Raw genomic sequence first — 18288 nt, 5'->3', positions numbered from 1 at the left:
GAGTACAGAGACCTGCTCCCTCTTTTCCCATTCTATCTCTGTCCCATTCTAGGAGTGCTCTAGTGTCCACCTGTGTGAGGCTACCCAACCTGCAAGTATAAATTTAGTCTATCCTCCAAACCTAGGCCTAGGGATACACACATGCAGGTTGATTTGCCCTCAAAACAACCTAGGGAAGAATCTTGGAAATGGGCTGTTTGGGCAAAGAATTCCAAGGCCCTAGATACTTGGAGTTTGTGATCTAGACTGGGAGGGGGGAGGTATGAGCTTCAGATGGGCATGTCCCCTTAGTCCCATGAGGAAAGGTGCAACTGGAGGAGAGCCACATTAGGCCCTTTACAGAGCAGGGCTCAGAGTGTGGCCCTGTTGCCCTAATCTAATGGCAGTACTACTTAGGCTAAAACCCAAATTCCACTAGAATGGATGTAACTAAGCAAGAATGAAGGGCACGTGGGTGGCTCAGTGATTGAATGTCTGCCTTTGACTCGGGTTATGATCCTGGGGTCCTGGAATGGAGTCTTGCATTGGGCTTCCTGCAGGGAGCCTGCCTCTCCCTCTTCCTATGTCTCTGCCTCTCTCTGTCTCATGAATAAATAAACAAAACAAAACAAAACAAAACAAACAAACAAGAATGAAGTCCAGAAAACATGCTTCTTTCTTTTGCTAAAAACCAAAGTTTTGGGCAGCCCAGGTGGCTCAGCAGTTTAGCGCCGCCTTCAGTCCAGGGCGTGATCCCGGAGATACAGGATCAAGTCCGCCACCCAGGGATCCCTAAAAACCAAAGTTTTAAGGGCTATGATTCAAGAGCTATCAATGTGGAAATCTAGAGAAGGAAATCTTGGATTAAAAACCTATCAAAAAACTGAATATCAAAATTTAAACCTGGTTCTTTGAAAGACACTATTAAGAGAATGAAAAGACAAGCCAAAGACTGGGAGAAATATTTGCAAATCATATGTCTGATAAAGGACTTGTATCCAAAACATTTAAGAATTCTCAAAACTGGGATCCCTGGGTGGTGCAGCGGTTTAGCGCCTGCCTTTGGCCCAGGGCGTGATCCTGGAGACCCGGGATCGAATCCCACGTCGGGCTCCCGGTGCATGGAGCCTGCTTCTCCCTCTGCCTGTGTCTCTGCCTCTCTCTCTCTCTCTCTCTCTCTCTCTCTCTGTGTGTGTGTGTGTGTGACTATCATAAATAAATAAAAAATTTAAAAAAAGAATTCTCAAAACTCAATAAAAACAAATGTTCCAAAAAACTTCCATTAGATCCTCAAAGGAATCTGGATTCTTCCTGTAAAAGATTAGCCACCATTGGTTTATGTGCTCTGCTTGGAGAATTCAGAGGTTGACCAAATATCAAACTTAGAACAGGGAGCTTAAAATCCTGCTCATGCTCTCCCTTTATTAACAGCCTGCCATACAACACAACTCCAAAGTTGCCATAGTCTTCTGAGATAACCCTCCAAAGATGACAATGTTTCATTAAACACAGGAACCATTAGGGGTGAGTGTCTTTATGATCCAAGCTTTATATGGGGGAAGGGAGAGGTGACTTAAATGGGTCATATCACTTCAGGGAGACTTCTTCCTCTTGCAATAAGGCCCCACCAGGTATGCAATGACAGAATCTTTACAATTCTTGTGTGAGTAGCTTGTGTGATGACAAATAAGAACTAAAGCCACCGGCCTTGCTGAGGGGAATGGAGTTTATACATATTTTCTCATTTATTCAACAAATATCTGTTGCCTGCCTACTATACACCTGAAGTCAAACATTTGCTAGCAGCTGATGATACAATGGTGAGCAAGACACAAGGACTTCTTCAAGGGTACCAAAGTCTAATGGAGGATATGAGAGTAAACAGGCAATTATGAAACAGGGATAAAGGGCTTTGATTGGGATAAACCCATGGAATATTGAAAAGAAACATCTGATCCAGTCTTGTGGGATCAAGAAAGGGTTCCTAGAACAAGTGAGATATGAGGCCTGAAGGATGAGGAGGAGTTGACCAGAAGAGTGGAGAGAAAGAGATGCAGCTTGGAGAGTGTAGATAGTGCAGAGAACTGAAAATGAGCACAGTGGAGGGCGGCAGAGGCCAGAGCAAGGATGACCTCCTCAAAAATCACACCAAAGGAGTTTCACCATATGCAGCTGGCAATGGGAAGCATGAGAAGGTTTTACACAGAACAGTGGCAAGAAAAGGATTTGTCCCTCAGAAAGATCTAGCTCCAGCAAAGCAGAATAGACTGAAGGGGGTAGAAAATAGAAGAGAGCATCTGTCTTGGGCTCAGGGTGTGATCCTGGGGTCGCACATTGGGCTCCCTGTGGGGGGCCTGCTTCTCCCTCTGCCTGTGTCTCTGCCTCACTGTGTCTCTCATAATAAATAAATAAATAAATAAACAAACAAACAAACAAACAAACAAATAAAATCTTAAAGAAGAAAATAGAAGAGAGACCTGGGGCGCCTGGGTGGCTCAGTCATTTCAACATCTGACTCTTGATCTTGGCTCAGGTCATTATCTCAGGGTTGTGAGATTGAGACCCACTTCAGGCTCTGAGCTGGGCAAGGAGCCTGCTTGATTCTCTCTTTCCCTCTCTTAAAATGAAAAGAGACTCATTAGGAGATGGTTTCAGTAAGCAAGATGTGGGGTGCCTTGGCTGGCTTAGTCAGAAGAGCCTGCAACTCTTGATCTTGTGGTTCTAGTTTGAGTCCTACGTTGGGTGTAAAGATTACTTAAAAATAAAATCTTTAGGGATCCCTGGGTGGCTCAGCGGTTTAGCGCCTGCCTTCAGCCCAGGGCCTGATCCTGGAGACCCGGGATCGAGTCCCACATTGGGCTCCCTGCATGGAGCCTGCTTCTCCCTCTGTGTCTCTGCCTCTCTCTTGGTGTGTCTCTTATGAATAAATTAAATCTTAAAAAAATAATAAAATCTTTAGGGATAGCTGGGTGGCTCAATTGGTTAAGCAGCCAACTTGATTTCAGCTCAGGTCATGATTTGAGTCCTGGGATCAAGCCCCACATTGTGCTCTCTGCTTCAGGATTCTCTCTCCCTCTGCCCCATCCCGTGCTAGCTTGCTCTCTCCCTCTCTCTCTCTCTCTCTCTCTCTCTCTCTTAAAAGGATCTTTAGGGCAGCCCGGGTGGCTCAGCGGTTTAGTGTCACCTTCAGCCCAGGTGTGATCCTGGAGACCCGGGATCGAGTTCCATGTCAGGCTCCCTGCATGGAGCCGGCTTCTCCCTCTGCCTGTGTCTCTGCCTCTCTCTCGTTCTGTGTGTCTCTCATGAATAAATAAATAAAATCTTTAAAAAAAAAGAATCTTTAAAAAAATATTTTTAAAAAGTATTTACAACTATGTGATGGAGCTAGAGTGAGTATATTAATGCTAAGTGAAATAAGTCAGAGAAAGACAAATACGGTGTAATCCCACTCACATGTGGAATTTAAGAAAGGAAACAGTTGAACATATGCAAAGAGATAAAAGGAAAAAAGGAGACAGAGAAACAAGCCAAAAGAGACCCTTAACAATAGAAAACATACTGAGGTTTGATGGAGGGAGGTGGGTGGGGGATGAGTTAAATGGGTGATGGGTATTAAGGAAGGTACTTGTGATGAGCACTGGGTGTTGTATGTAAGTGATGAATCACGGAATTCTACTCCAAAAACCAATATTGCATTATATGTTAATTAGGTAAAATTAAAAAGAAAAAAACGTAAGCAAGATGTGGCCTGGTGATGATCTGAAGAACTGTAGAGCCCATTATGTCACTTATTTCTTTGCCATTCTATGAGATAGGTATCATCACCCCCATTTTATGGATGGGAAATCCAAGAAACAGGAAAAAATAACTTACTTGTCCAAGGCTGCACAGTAAGTGGTGAGAGAGCAAGGAGAGAGAGCAAGGTTGGACAAGACTGAATGACTATGCCACTAATATTTATTGGTTTGGGGAAGGTGCCAAAAGGAACCAGGAGCTGTGGAGTATGATATGCAAGTTTCTAGCTTGGATAACCAGGCAATGGCTGAGTTAAGAAATACAGGAGGAGCACCTGGGTGGTTCAGTGGGTTAAGTGTCCTACTCCTGGTATCAGCTCAAGTTGTGATTTTATGGATCCTGAGGTCAAGCACTGCATTGGGCTTTTTGCTCAGTGGGGAATCTACTTGAAGAGTTCCTCCCTCTCTCTCTTCCTCTCCCTCCCTCTCCTGTGTAGGTCTTCTCTTTCTAAAATGGATTAAATAAATACATATGTACATACACACATACGTACGTACATACATACAGGAGAAACAGCTGGGGGTGGTGGTTGGAGAAAGTGGTAAGGTCAGTTTGGGGTTTGATTTTATGTTGCCTGGGTAATTTCCAAATGGAGGTGTCTACAAAGCAGCTGGGTGTAGAGGCTGCTGTGAAACTCAACGTGAGATTTTGAGTTCATTAGCAGGGATCTCTCTCAGATGGAAAAACAAAACCACCTTTGGAAAAACTGAAAATGATACAAACTTTGAACCAGAAGCATTTAGGAAAAGATATAAAAATGGAATTAGGGATCCCTGGGTGGCGCAGCGGTTTAGCGCCTGCCTTTGGCCCAGGGCGCGATCCTGGAGACCGGGGATCGAATCCCACGTCAGGCTCCCGGTGCATGGAGCCTGCTTCTCCCTCTGCCTATGTCTCTGCCTCTCTCTCCTCTCTCTGTGACTATCATAAATAAATAAATAAAAATAAAAATGGAATTAACTATGAAACGATTCTAGGTTACAAGGTAATTTTCATCTATTAGTTTCACTCCTCGGTTGTTTTTCACCAACAACCTTTTTACCTTGAAGTCTCCCATAGACGGCGATAGCCCAAACTACCAGAGATGGGTATCTAACCAATGCTTGAAAAGTCCATTTCTCCCAGGGAATGGTAACTCCTTTTCAAACACCAAACTTTTGAAACAGTAGGGAACCATTTAACAAATTATCACTTCAGTGTATTCATCAGTGTCCTAGAGGTCTGGAAGCAAAGCCCTAATCTAGCCTCTTAGAGAACAGCTCACACAAAAGGAACTCTGATCCATTATAATAATGGTGAAGTATTAGCATATCAAATACCCTTAAAGCGGTGGCTCCAGGTGCGCCCACATTTTCCTTTAACTTTTCCTCCCAGAAATAAAAGTTATTGAATGTGTAGAAAGGAAAAATAGAATAAAAAAATGTTTTGATAAAATCTCTTTTCCAAGTCTTGGCTATAGGGTTACAATTTTTTCTTCCATATTTGTATTTTTCCCCCCAATTTAAAGCACTTCTACTCCTTACCTCTGCCTCGACTGGCCCTCCCTTTAAAGACAGGTTTCATAAAATTACTTGTAAGTAATTTGAAAATTGTGGCCACACCCTAGTAATACATAATCACTGCCTTAGGCAAACTGTGTAACTGTGTCATGAATAGAGAGCCTTTGTTTCTAAAATGTATCTGTTCTGAGATCTCAATACTAGTTCAGTAGAAATTGTTTTAGCATTTTCAACAGATACCCAAAAATATCTCCTTAAAGGAACACGAGCTTCTCTCATTTCTGCTTTTAGTTTGTTTTTTCCTTCTCCAAAGCTAATGAGGTACTCATACCAAATATTTCCATGCTTTTTGCCACTAGCCCAATCTTCATAGGAAACTAGCCAGATTTTTGCATCTTTCTAAAGTACGGCAATATCCAGAGGGCTCACCAATGTGTGAAAACAACGTATTCCCAAATTTTCCCAAGAATGTCTGTACAAATGCATTAATGTAAAGACAATTGTGCCCCATTTTAATGAATCTGATGAAAAGCCATTTTATGAATCAGTGCTGGATTACTAAAATAATTCTCAGTTTTTTGATTTTCAAAAATTATACTTTTAATTATAGAATATTGTTAGAATACAGATGTAGATAGACACTAGCATAACTGCGACCAATACCATACGAAAACTGCTCTACATACTTACTTGTTCACTCACTCTCCACAACCATAGAAAAACAGGCACAAAGCGTTCAGGGTATGCGCAGAAGCAGCCAGAGACTTGGGAGCAGAAGACATGCAAAAAGCATTAGCAAAGAGAGTCTGATGCATAAGTTCTACACAAATTTCAACATAGCAAATGGGCAGCAATTGGGAAAAAGAGAGGAAACAGCTGGTGTGGCCCTTGCCCTTTTAACTTCCCAGCTGAAGTTTACATGTATGGAGAGATGGCTGGGGCACTTAAAAGCCTCTTCTTGAGCCACTCACCTCTAAGAAGCCAAAAGCAGCAGCAGCAGGAACAGGTAGCAGGGGGCAGGAGAGTAGAGAAGGAAAAGGGAGTGATAGATACTTGGGTCATGAGGATGCTGTCTTCTGCGGCCGCTCCAAAGCTGATGCCCATTGTGGCTCACAGAAACAACAGGAGAACTTTTGATATTCATCAAAACCATTAGCAACACTGATACAGGAGAAGACATATTTGAGTTTAGTCATCAAGAACATGTAAGTCATTCAACAATTAAAATATGAATACCCGCAGTCGGCTAGATTTTGTATAGAACACAAAACATACTCCTTGCCCTAGTTGAGTTTGTTTTTAAGTGGGAGTGGCAACATAAAGAAACCTCCTTGATGGAGTGGTGTTTCATTTTGTTACTTTCAAGGTTGTGTCACTGCAAACAATGCAGTCCCACACAGTTGAAGGTCCTAATGACTCATTTTCGTATACTTCCTGAGACCACTGGCTCCTTAACACACCAAGTCCCAAAGAGCTATGGCAGAAGTATTTTTAAAATGTTACAACACTCACAGTAAAGCACAGTAGAAATAACTTGGGGCACTCTCAAAAATATATATATTCCTTACTCTAGTCCCTTCACACTGCCACCCCCAAATGCCTGGGTAAGCATCATCTGGGGTAGTGCTTAATTCCTATGTGGGCTGGGATAAGAACTGACTCTAACAGGCTTAAATTGGGTCAACTCTCATTTTAACCACATGTATCTGTAAACTGAGAGGATGGAAATACATTCCAATCTAGGTTTATTAATTCCTTTTGACTAGGCCAAAGAGAAGATAATTCAGTCCGAGAACAGGACAATCAATCTACCCAGTCATTATCTCCCACGATTGACTGATACACATAAACAAGTGCTTAGTTCTGTACAAAGACAGATCTTACAGGAGAGCATACACTAGAGCACTAGTGTTTAAATTTTTTCTTTAGAAAAAATGGAAACAAAAGGACATTTCTCACATTGGAATTGTCTGTAGTTTTGTCACATGATCAACATCACCCAAGAACATGCTAATTCTGTGTGAATTGTTTCTGCTACTGAAAAAATTACAGGAATACACGTTTTACTGTACATTACACATGCCCTTATGCAAGCCAAGATAAACACTGGGATGTGGCCCTTATCAAATCCTAGAGTTAGCAGTATAAGGAGAACTGATCTTAAAGGATAGAGGGGGGAAGAACACAGAAAGGACTGGTGGTGTTCCTTGGGGAGGAACTTTGTGTTTCCTTCCCTGAAGTGGTCAATCCCACTTGCTCCTGACACTCCACCATCAGTATGGTCCTACCTTTCCTTGAAGACATTTTCCCTACAATGTTTCCTACAGTGATCCCCAAAGAAAATGAATACATTTTGATTAATGGCAATAACAACAGTGGGCATCTCTTACTAAAGTCACCGCCACTGATGAGTCCTTGGTCCCCAAACCTGTGTCTCAATTTTCCTTTAATCTGTATCTTCAGTTAGCTTTTGCAAAGATGCAAGCTTTAATACAGTTAAATTAGAAACAATGTGGAAAAGTTTTGATCATTGCCTTCATCATGCTGAATCTTGCCCTCAGGAAGATGGAAAGATACAAATGTATGAGCAAATCAAGGGAAAAGCCTTTTGAAGGGGAAGATGTGTGTGCCCAACTACTATGGAGAGTGAATAGGTGTGGCAATTCAGGCAGTCTCTGGTTGTCTTTTTCCCAAGCAGCTGTGACCACCCTATTACAGTCCAAAATTTCCCCTAGCATTGTTCTTTGGGCCAAGGATGAGAGAAATAACTTTTAAAGATTTACTCCATATCCAGGCCTGAATATTTACCAGCATTTATCCCCTGGCCTTCAGATTCCCAGTTACTTGTGGGGCTGAATTTGATGAAGTACTTCATTAATATTGAGTGGATAAAAATCATTACTTTGGAGGAGGGGAGAACATTCCCAGAATTGTGGGTCAGAATTACAAATGGCTTATCTTCTTTGATATTTTAAACTGTGGCCCACAAGGAAATTCAGTATGGTAAAAGCAGTTCAGTCTTCAAAGAGCTGTTTGATATCAAATTAAATTGTACCTTCAAATGAATCCTCTCTTGTAATTATAGGACTTAGTCAGTGTGAACTCTCTTATGTTTAATAAGGGCTGAGCTCCGACTGAAACTCTTCTCACATTCGGTACATTCATAAGGCTTCTCTCCTGTATGAACTCTCTGATGTGTGATGAGGTTGGAGCTCTGAGTGAAACCCTTTCCACACTGTACACACTCATAGGGCTTCTCTCCCGTGTGGGTTCTCTGGTGTTTAATTAAATCTGACCTTTCACCAAAGCTTCGCCAACACTCGTTGCACTCGTAGGGCTTCTCTCCGGTGTGAATCTTCTGGTGTGTGATGAGATGAGAGCTCCTACTGAAGCTTTTCCCACAAGCATTACATTCATATGGCTTTTCCCCAGTGTGGGTTCTCTGATGCTGAACCAAGTGCGAGATGCGGCTGAAATTCTCCCCACATTCATTACAGTGGTAGGGCTTTTCTCCTGTGTGGGCTCTGCGATGGCGCACTAGGTCAGAGTTCTGACTGAAATTCTTCCCACACTCATCACACTTGTAGGGCCTCTCCCCCGTGTGGACTCGATAGTGTTTGATGAGATCAGATCTCTCGCTGAAGCCTCGCCCACATTCATTACACTCGTAAGGCTTTTCACCTGTGTGGGTCCTCTGGTGCTGAGCTAGGTGAGAGCTCCGACTGAAGCTTTTCCCACATTCTTCACACTCATAAGGCTTTTCCCCACTATGTGTCCTTTGGTGCTGGATTAGGTGAGAGAGCCGGCAGAAACTCTTCCCACACTCGTTACATTTGTGGGGCTTTTCTCCAGTGTGGATTGTCTGGTGCTGAATGAGGTGAGAGCTTCTTCCAAAACTTTTCCCGCACTCATTACAGTCATAGGGCCTCTCCCCAGTGTGTGTTCTTTGATGCTGAATAAGGTGTGAGCTTCGACTAAAGCCCTTTCCACATTCGTAACACTTATAGGGTCTGTCTCCAGTGTGGGTTTTCTGATGTCGATTAAGGTCTGAGATCTGACTAAAGGCCTTTCCACAATGAGAGCATATATGATATCGGATGCCTGTGTGGACTTCCTTGTGAACAAGCAGATCAGTAACTTGTTGAAGAGGATAGCTTACCCATTCTTCTGCTGTCAAATCTCCCCACTGTCTTTCTGGTCTATCCCCGCTTTCAAAGCCCTCTTCATTTTCAGCATTTTCCTCAGTATTCCCAACAGGTCTTTCAGAAGCAGTCCCAAATTCTACATCTTCACTAATCTCTTGCTTTGGATTTACCTCATTCTCACTCCTGATCTCAAAATCTGTAATAAAGGGTAAAGAATAATGATAATACTCACAAATACACACACACACAAATTATCTACTATGTACCAGGCATTGTGCTAAATTCTTCACCAGAATCACCTCCAACCACCCTGAGTCGGGCATCATGATGATTTCCACTCTATGAATGGTAAATCCAAGACCCAGAGAAGTGAGTTGGACAAGCTCATAGAGTAGTAAATGGTGGAGCCGAGATTCAAATCCAGGTCTGATAACAGTTTATGCTTTGTACCATTCAGTTAATGGTTCTTTACGAAAATTGTATATATTCCTGGTGTTTTGAAAGAAAAGAGCCAGAAACAGAAAATATAAGAGTCTCTATATTAAAATCTCTAAAAACCAAGGGCCTAGATATTTTATGTGTGATTGTGTATGTTCTTAACTTTTCAAGCCTTCATTATTACCATTATCTAATAGTTACTAAGAATCTATTCGGTTAGCATGGAAAAAACAAATTTTTGTCTAGCTATATCAAGTCTTAGTTGATAGGAAAGGTGACTGCCAAACATTACTTGCTACTTTCCAGCGGCCTTTTAATGTGAATAGAGAAGGGAAGGTTGGAAAATGCAAAAATAATGCCTGGCTCAGAACATTCTGAGAGAACATTCTGACATTAAAATATAGTCTTCAGAAAATGAAAATACACAACTATTGTCCACAAGAAACTTTCTACCGGACACTGTATTTTCCAAGTTGTGTTTCTTAGCATACTCTTCAACAAAGAGGTTACTAGGTATCCTGGGAGAAAAGGGCCTACAGATAAATTCGTTCAGTAAATGTTGCATCCAACAACCTCTTCTTAGAAATTCACATGCCATTTAACACATTAAAGGTTCTGAAGTCTTGGGGCTCCTAGGTGGCTCAGTCAAGCAACTGCCTTCTGCTCAGGTCATGATCTCAGGGTTCTGGGATTGAGCCCCACATCAGGCTCCCTCTGCTTCTCTCTCTGCCCCTCACACCACTTGTTCGCTCTCGCTCTCTCTCAAATAAATAAAATCTTAAAAAAAAAAAAAAAGGTTCTAAAGGGACTTGAGGTAAGGAAACCTTGTAAAAATTATTTAATTCAGTTCCAAACTTAGTTGGGAAAGGAACTTGGTTTTCTATGTGTATGTTTCTTCCATGCTGCCATCCTTTGAACAAGTGCCCCTTGAGCTGGACCGTAGCCATTTCAACTCACATTTCCTTAAGATTCTCACTTCTTGGGCAGCCCCGGTGGCTTAGTGGTTTAGTGCCACCTTTGGCCCAGGGTGTGATCCTGGAGACCTAGGATCCGGTCCCACATCGGGTTCCCTGCATGAGGTCTGCTTCTTCCTCTGCCTGTGCCTCTGCCTCTCTCTCTCTCTCTCTGTGTGTGTGTGTGTCTCCACTAATAAATAAATAAAATCTTTAAAAAAAAAAAAAAGATTCTCACTTCTTGCTTTGTTAGATCGAGTAGAATATTTGGATCAGAGACTGCAATATATCTAGCTAAATAACTTCATTTCTAGTTGCTTTTCTAAAGGAAAGATCCAAAAATCTTGGAACATCAGGAAGAGCCCAAGTTTAAAAGGAAACCCCTTATAGTTGTTGCCTTTTGTTCTGGAAAAGGCTAGAGAAATATTTTAAAACAACAAAAAAAGAATTAGTCCTAGTGAGTGGCAGATTACCTAGTAAACCATACATGACTGCTAACTTCTGTCAAGTCTTATCAGGAGATGAAATGAGTCAAAAGACCGTTCAGCTCAAGGATATACTGTTTATTCTAGTTACACTCAGCACAAAGGATAGCTAAGAGAAGACAGGTTTGCAGACCATCAAAAAAAAAAAAAAAAAAAAAGCTTCCCTTCCTCATAGAACCTGTGATCTGATTTATTTTTTTTAATTTTTATTTATTTATGATAGTCACAGAGAGAGAGAGAGAGAGAGAGAGAGAGAGAGAGAGAGAGAGAGGGGCAGAGACACAGGCAGAGGGAGAAGCAGGCTCCATGCACCGGGAGCCCGACGTGGGATTTGATCCTGGGTCTCCAGGATCACGCCCTGGGCCAAAGGCAGGCGCTAAACCACTGCGCCACCCAGGGATCCCTGTGATCTGATTTAGTTCATGATTCTCCTGGAATAATATTTGACGCACTCAAAACCTATGACTGACTCTGAAACATCTCTAGACAAGTACCTGCTCCAGATAAATAAAGGACCTCAGGCACAGCCAGGGCTCTGAAGCCAAAATAAATACAAAAATGTGGTTTTTGCTCTTCCATTAACCTGGGTGAGAACCCTCCTCATCTTCTAGTAAAACCACCATTTACAGAGGCCTTGACATCCTGGCACGCACCATTATGTCAGACCTGTTTGGTCAGTGATCTGTACAAACAGGCTGGAGCATGGTGGATGACTCAGGGCATACGAAATCTGAATGTTTCTAAAATGGGCAGAAACAGTCTTTCTTTTTAGACAGTATGACCTTGGTGTACCTGCACTCAGAGATTTGCCTGAGGACTCAACCCAAGCCAACTGCCAAGCCAATTGCCAATTAAATGCTTTAAATATCAAACAACTAGCTTGCAATGAAAGAGTCAAGCCACTTTGTGAGAGTCTTGAAAACGTGGGGGTGAAAAAAGAGAGAGAAGAATCCTTACTTACCTAGTGAGACAACATTTCCATAATTCTCCTGCATAACATCCCTGTAAAGGTCCCTTTGTGTAGGGTCCAAAGGTCTCCATTCTTCCCGAGTGAGGTACATGGCCATATCTTCAAACGTCACAGGTGCCTGAAATCACACAATGCTTCCTCATTACTTGGTATCTGGGGGTTAGCACCAGTTTTTCTTCTTGCAATTAGAGACGTGGCTAGAATTGTTGAGAAGGCGAAAGGAATGAATTCTGATCTGAAGAGTCGAGAGAAGAAATAAACAGGCAAAGAAGAGACGTGGTAGAAAAGGGAGCCATGTACCAGCTGACTGCTCCGGCCCCCACGACCAGATAGATAATCCCTGCCCACTGCACAACTTCGTCTTCTAGCGGTACTCTCCTTGGAACACATGCAGCGCCTACGTCACTCCATACCTTTACTCACAAGGTTATCTTTTTCCCGGAATCTCTTTCTCAGACTAGTGAAATCTTACGATTCTTTTAAAGGCCCTGTTCCTGTACCAACCGTTCCTCAGTGCCCCTATCCACCTGCTCCGCTCCACGCCTCCCTCGGACTCGAGAATTAATCATTCCCGCTTCTTGGTTACCGCACCACGGCACTCTGTTCCTACGACAAATAAAGCCGTTATCACGTTGTATCACGGTTAATCGGATGTGTCTGTCTCCCTACAGACCCGTAAGCAGACGGGGAGGGTCTGTTCCAACCATCTTTTCCGCCTCTCCGGTATTTAAAGGCATACAGCAGGTGTTCAATAAATGCTAATTGGTGGCTACGCTGGCCTGGTACTGAGGTTCCTAGACGCGGAATACCAAAGCGAGCGAATTACTAATCCCAGGGCATTTCCAACAGGGATCTGCAGAGCAAAGAATCGCCGGGACAAGGCGGGTAAGCAGAGGCAGGGTCCGAGAAGCCACCCCCGGCTTACCTGGGACCCAGCCATGAGCAGGGTGGCTGCCATCTCGGACTCAAGGGTTCGCCTCCCAGAAGAGAGAGCAGGAAAAGCAGCTAGCAGACAGCGCTAGAGGAGGCGAAAAGCAGGGCGTGAGGCACAGAAAACAGGCCCTGCCCACTCCCCAGGGCTGGAGTTCTGGCCGCCAGGCGGGTGGGGAGGGCCCTGCACCCGGGCCGGGTCACTCTCCTCCCTGACCCTGGAGCGCGACCCGCCCTCTGTGTCTCCGCCACCGGAGGGTGGAGGCACCGCCAGAATCCACTAAGACAGCCCCCTGGCTGGGGCCCTCCCGGGCCGGGGTCAAGCCGACGCGGTGTCGGGGAGGAGGCTCTCAGCCCAGCCCACAGAACGCCTCCGCTCTCCCATCTCAAGGCTGGGCCCTTTCCGGCAGCTACCTCGACCAATCAGCGAGCAAAGCTCGCCCAACGCTCTGCCAATTAGATGCCGCAAACTAGGCCCGCCTCTTGTAGCGTGGCTGAGCACCTCCATCACGCCTGCGCGGGCCCCCGTGGCCTGCCGGGACTTGGAGTTCCATTCCGGCGTACAAAGGCCAGTCAGAGGCCAAAACCCGAGGAGGGAAAAGAACAAAAGGGTGAAGAAAGAAGCGCGTCCTCCTAGCCGGGGCGGAGTATCTCCCGCTTTCTTCTCTTGGAGACCGCAGCCCGATTAAGCCAGAGGGGTTGCCCTGCATCTCCTCGCGACCTTAGAAGCTTATCTTGAGTCGGGCCTCAGCTTCGACGTCGGGCCTAATTCAAGCGCTGGCCCGTGTTGGGTTCTTCTGGGATGAGCCCTCATTTGACAGCCGGGCCCTGAGAGGAGAGCGGCAGCCGCCCACTCCCCAGGGGAGACTCGGCGGCCGCGCTGGAACTTTGAGCTCCGCCCACGCACTACGTCTCCCAGCAGCGCCTGCGGCACTCTCACCGGCCACTCGGACTACAACTCCCGGGAGGCCCCGCGCCGCCCGTGCGCTGGCTAAGTGCAGTCCGCGGCCGGCCAGGCGGCGGCCCGGCCCGTCGCTATTAACCCTATAGGGGCATCCACCCTTGTCCTTCTAAAGAGGGCGCCCCTTGAGGGACGGGGTGAGTTGCGCCCAGCGGAGGGGAAGCGAACACCCTGAGGAAAATCAGAGGTGAGGGTGGGGGCTAGGGCGCCTGGGGAGGAGCGAGAAGAGTGGTCCTTACCATCCCTGAGGCTTGCCTCCCAAAAGGATTTCTGACGCTGTCCTGCACCGACAGGCTCTTGGGCCTCCGAGCGGCCCCTGACCGGATGAAGGTGGGAAGCCGAGAAGCCGAAAAACCGAGTTGGGGAAAGAACAGACTCACCTCCTGACCCGCGAAGGGTCCGCTAGATCGCCGGCTCCAGGATCCGAGAGGCCTCAAACAGATTCCAAGTCCGCAGGCAGAGTTCTCTGAGACCAGACCCCGGGGTGTTTGGAAAGATTCTGGAGCTCAGTGGCAGATCCCGGGTATCTCAGCCCCGCAGGTAGATCTCAAGTCCGCGGGCTTGCAGGCGAAGCTCAAAGATCGTAGGCGGATCCCGAAGACTCGCAGACAGCTCGGGAAACCACAGACTCCCCGGCAGAGCTCGGAGGCCACAGCAGCTAGCCAAGACACACCAGCAGCAGCTAAGCTGCATTCAACTGGAGCTCTTCCGAACGGAAGGACTTGCAGCCTTCCCTCTCCCCAGCCAGGATGAGAAAATTAGACAATGGGAGCCGAGCACTGGGGAAAGCAGGCATTCTGCGTGGGGAAGCGCTCTGAGCTCGCTGTAGCCTTGGAGAGGGAAGTGATGGAAAAAGAATATAGCAGCTTATTAGGGACTCCCACCCTCTTCAAGTTATAAATATCCCCAGAACCTTGGCTACGTGCCCAGAAGCCTGTTGTCTCTAACTTTACAGGAGACTTCTCTGCCTGGGCTGGGAAAGGGGCTTTTCTTTTGTTTTGCAGATACATCCACCCACTGAGTGACTTGAATCCCCCCCACCCACCCCCAACATGACTCTAGGCTATGCTTTTATTAGTGAGTGTCCTGTTCCCAGTACCCAGTTATTTATGGTTAAATTACTCAAGTGTCTAAAAAGAACTAGGACCCTACCCAGCCATGAGGCCGACTCTCTCACCCCCACTCCTCATCCCCCAGCTGTGAGGCTAGGAATTCTTTAGATAGCTCAGAATCGAACCATCCTACCCCATCTGAAATTTATTTGGGTACCCCCCCCCAAAAAAAGGAAGAAAAAAAAGGGATTTTAGGGCATCCTCAAGTCCTTGAGAGACAATGTCCATAGTGGGAAGAGCGTGGGGTACTGAGTCAGACAGACCTGAGTTGGAATCCTGGCTGCCTGTCCTTTAGATAGTCATTCACTCTCTCCAGGCCCATTTCCCTTTCTGTAAAACAAGGCAGTCATACCTGAAGCAGTGGTGAACACTAAGTGAGGTGACATAAAGCACTCCACGCAAAATGAACACTCAGATGATAGCTGTTATTATTATGAATCTTGCTTTTGGTGGCAGGGGAGACTTCCAGAAAGGCCTGTGGATATTTTCACTGGCTCAGAAAAATCAAGGAAGTTGGAGTGGCCCAAGAGTGTGAGAATCTGCTGGTGACCTTCACCTCACAATGTTTCTGCTGGAAATCCAGAGGGAATTGGAAGTTGGGCCAGTTTGGTGAATTCAAGCAAATTGGTAGATTGAGCCCAGTAGAGCAGAGGTATTTGAGGCTGCCAGAATGCAGCAAGTCGAGGCCTCACGCTCAGAGAAACTTCTGGGACAAGGAAGGGGGGTGGGGGTCAGTTCAGACTTTGGCGGAGTAATTGCATGTTTCTAATTGGGCCTAAGGTGAGTTGAGCGCCTGAGCCTCTCAGCCCAGCAGGGCTCCCTTTTCATCCCTTCGCTGACAGATTGCTTTGTAAACTTCCTTAGGCCTCTCTCCCCCCTTGCTCCAGTGCTTTAATTCCTTCTTTGTCCTCTCACTGTTTCTTTTATTCCTCAGGCCTGCCTGGGGGCAGGACGACTCTCTCTCTCTCTCTCTCTCTCTCTCTCTCTCTCTCTCTCAGAGCCCAGCTTGGCTACTGGCCTCTTTCTGTAAGTGCTTTTCTCTCTCTTCACCTGGAACCCTCAAGAGGGTGGAAGAGAAGAGAGGCTGAGAGCAAAGGGAAAGCCCAACTGCATTTGGTACCCTTGGGGAAGAAGGAGAGGAAAGACAGTGGGTGAGGGGCTTCCTGGTGCAGCCTTCAGTGGGACTCTGAGGGTTGGGGGGTCACTGGAGAAGGAGGTGGCTTCCTGCCCCATTGTTCAGGACTTCATTGTTTCTCAGGAATACTTATTGTCTGTGAATTTTCAATAATTAACTTGGAAAGCTGCATGTGTTCCCATCATTCAGCAGACCCCTAGCATCTACTGTGTACAGAGGTGGCCGCAGAGCCTCTCATTCATGGAAAGGGGCCAGAAGAACCACTGGGCCAGGGTCTCCAAGTTAGGCTTTGGACATTATCTCCAAATGCGGTTATACATTATGTCAGCTCCACTGACCAATTTGATCAAAGACCCTCCTTCTGTGTCCTTAAGCTTGTTTCTTATTAACAGGCTGCTCTGCCTGTGGAGCACTATAAATTATTATATTTTAACAAGTCCTATAATCATCTTGTAAGCAGCACAATTACGGTGTGATTTTTTTATTAGAAGCATTAATTTATTAAATATGGAAAAACGTGCCTCAATATTTATTTGTGAACTTGTCTTGCCATCTCTTCATTTCCAAATATACTAGGAACATCAAAAAAAAAAAAAAAATCAAAGCGCCCCGGGCTTCTCTTGATCCCTGCTCAGTGCAGAGATGAAGCGTCATCCCGGCACAAGGAGCTGGGGACATGGGGGACACACCAACTCGTTGCAGTCCAAACGCAGTAGTATATGATGAGCAAGTCTGTGCAGAGCAGGGGGCGGACCATAGCAGAGGGTAGGGGAGGAGGCTTCACAGAGGAGGTGACATCTGAGCTGGCTTGCAAAGACCGTAGGAGTCTTGGAGGTGGAGAATGAGGGGAGGGAAAGCATTCCAGGCTTCCAGAACAGCATGTGCGAAGTCAGGGAGGCGTGAAAGGACAGAGCTTGTTCCAAGATGGCCAGGATTGTGCATGGCTAGAAGGAAGAGTGTGGGGGTGGATGGCAGGGAGAGGAGGCCGAGCAGGGACAGTCTCTTACATCTCCTTGCCTGCCTGTCTCAGCCTTTGGCCGTGGATCAGCAGAGCTGGTGATGAAGTACAGATGGGGAGCGGCCTGGGGGCTGGCGGGGGTGAGAAGAGCAGATTGACTCTGCAGGAGGAGGGGGAGTGGAGAGGACTAGGAAGTTCTTTAGGAGCTCATGAATTTCAGCTGGTTTTCTCCCAAGAGGATCAACATTTTCCAAAAATGTAAACAATTGCATTAAAAACATACAACAAACTTATTATGAGTTAGCCTACCTAAAGGCATTCGGATAGGCCCGTATTCACCAAACATGCTTACTGTGTCTCACTTCTGTACCACGCACTGCTGGGGAGATAGGACACGACCCGTCACAAGGACCTCGGGGCTGCTGTGAGGACTAAAAGTGAGAATGGTGGCAAAACACCAGCATAGGGCACCATCATTGTTACAATGAGGAAAGTAAAACACATCACAGACGCTCTGTGAGATGAAGCCATATTTCAAAGTGGTTTAGAGCATGAACAGGGGCCTGGGTTCAAGGCCAGATTCTGTCTCCTAGAAGCAAATTACTCTCTGAACTTTGGTATCCTCAGTTTGTGAAAAGAGTATGATAATACGGGGCACCTGGGTGGCTCAGTTGGTTAAGTGAGTTTGGTTCAGGTCATGATCTCAGCATGCTTCTCCCTCCCCCTCTGTCCCTCCTCCTGCTTGTGCTCACTCGTGTGCACCCACACACTCTCTCTCTCTCAAATAAATAAAAAAATTTTTTTAAAGAGTATAATAATACAATTCATGGAGACAGAAAGCAGAATAGTGTCTGCCTAGGGCTTGGGGAGGAGGGAATGAGGAATTGCTTAATAGGTATAGAGGTTCAGTTTTGCAAGATGAAAATGTTTT

General features: G+C 45.7%; 1 protein-coding gene and 1 long non-coding RNA gene across 5 annotated transcripts; one reads left to right on the top strand and one right to left on the bottom strand.

Annotated features, from left to right (window-relative positions):
• Nucleotides 1-5844: 5844 nt before the first annotated feature.
• ZNF436 (zinc finger protein 436) lies at nucleotides 5845-15106 on the bottom strand. 4 transcript variants are annotated; one of them, XM_025447175.3, is made up of 4 exons: nucleotides 14533-15106; nucleotides 13187-13279; nucleotides 12253-12379; nucleotides 5845-9611 (listed from the first exon to the last, which is right to left on the bottom strand). In XM_025447175.3, exons 2-4 carry the CDS (start codon nucleotides 13217-13219, stop codon nucleotides 8359-8361), a joined length of 1413 nt encoding a protein of 470 aa, XP_025302960.1. In that variant the 5' UTR covers nucleotides 13220-13279; nucleotides 14533-15106; the 3' UTR covers nucleotides 5845-8358. The 4 variants fall into 4 exon arrangements, with proteins under 4 accessions (XP_025302960.1, XP_025302957.1, XP_025302958.1 ...); XM_025447172.3 differs by lacking the exon at nucleotides 14533-15106 and adding an exon at nucleotides 13694-13825; XM_025447173.3 differs by lacking the exon at nucleotides 14533-15106 and adding an exon at nucleotides 12789-13055 and having other exon boundaries at nucleotides 13187-13589.
• On the top strand, nucleotides 14095-16925 carry LOC112659937 (uncharacterized). The gene is made up of 2 exons (XR_003136591.3): nucleotides 14095-14339; nucleotides 14446-16925. It is a non-coding gene; the product is annotated as an uncharacterized LOC112659937 (long non-coding RNA).
• The last annotated feature ends 1363 nt before the right edge of the window (nucleotides 16926-18288 follow it).

Source organism: Canis lupus, chromosome 2, assembly GCF_003254725.2.
Source record: "Canis lupus dingo isolate Sandy chromosome 2, ASM325472v2, whole genome shotgun sequence".
NCBI lineage: Eukaryota > Metazoa > Chordata > Mammalia > Carnivora > Canidae > Canis > Canis lupus.
The sequence above is the reverse complement of the archived record's forward strand: the minus strand, read 5'-3'. Positions and strand labels throughout refer to the sequence as shown.

Coding starts and splice junctions, on each gene's coding strand:
- ZNF436 (XM_025447172.3), bottom strand. Junction 12,380..13,186: donor TGCTCATGGCTGGGTCCCAG/GTAAGCCGGGGG, acceptor GTGTGATTTCAG/GCACCTGTGACGTTTGAAGA. Junction 9,612..12,252: donor TGGAAATGTTGTCTCACTAG/GTAAGTAAGGAT, acceptor CCTTTATTACAG/ATTTTGAGATCAGGAGTGAG.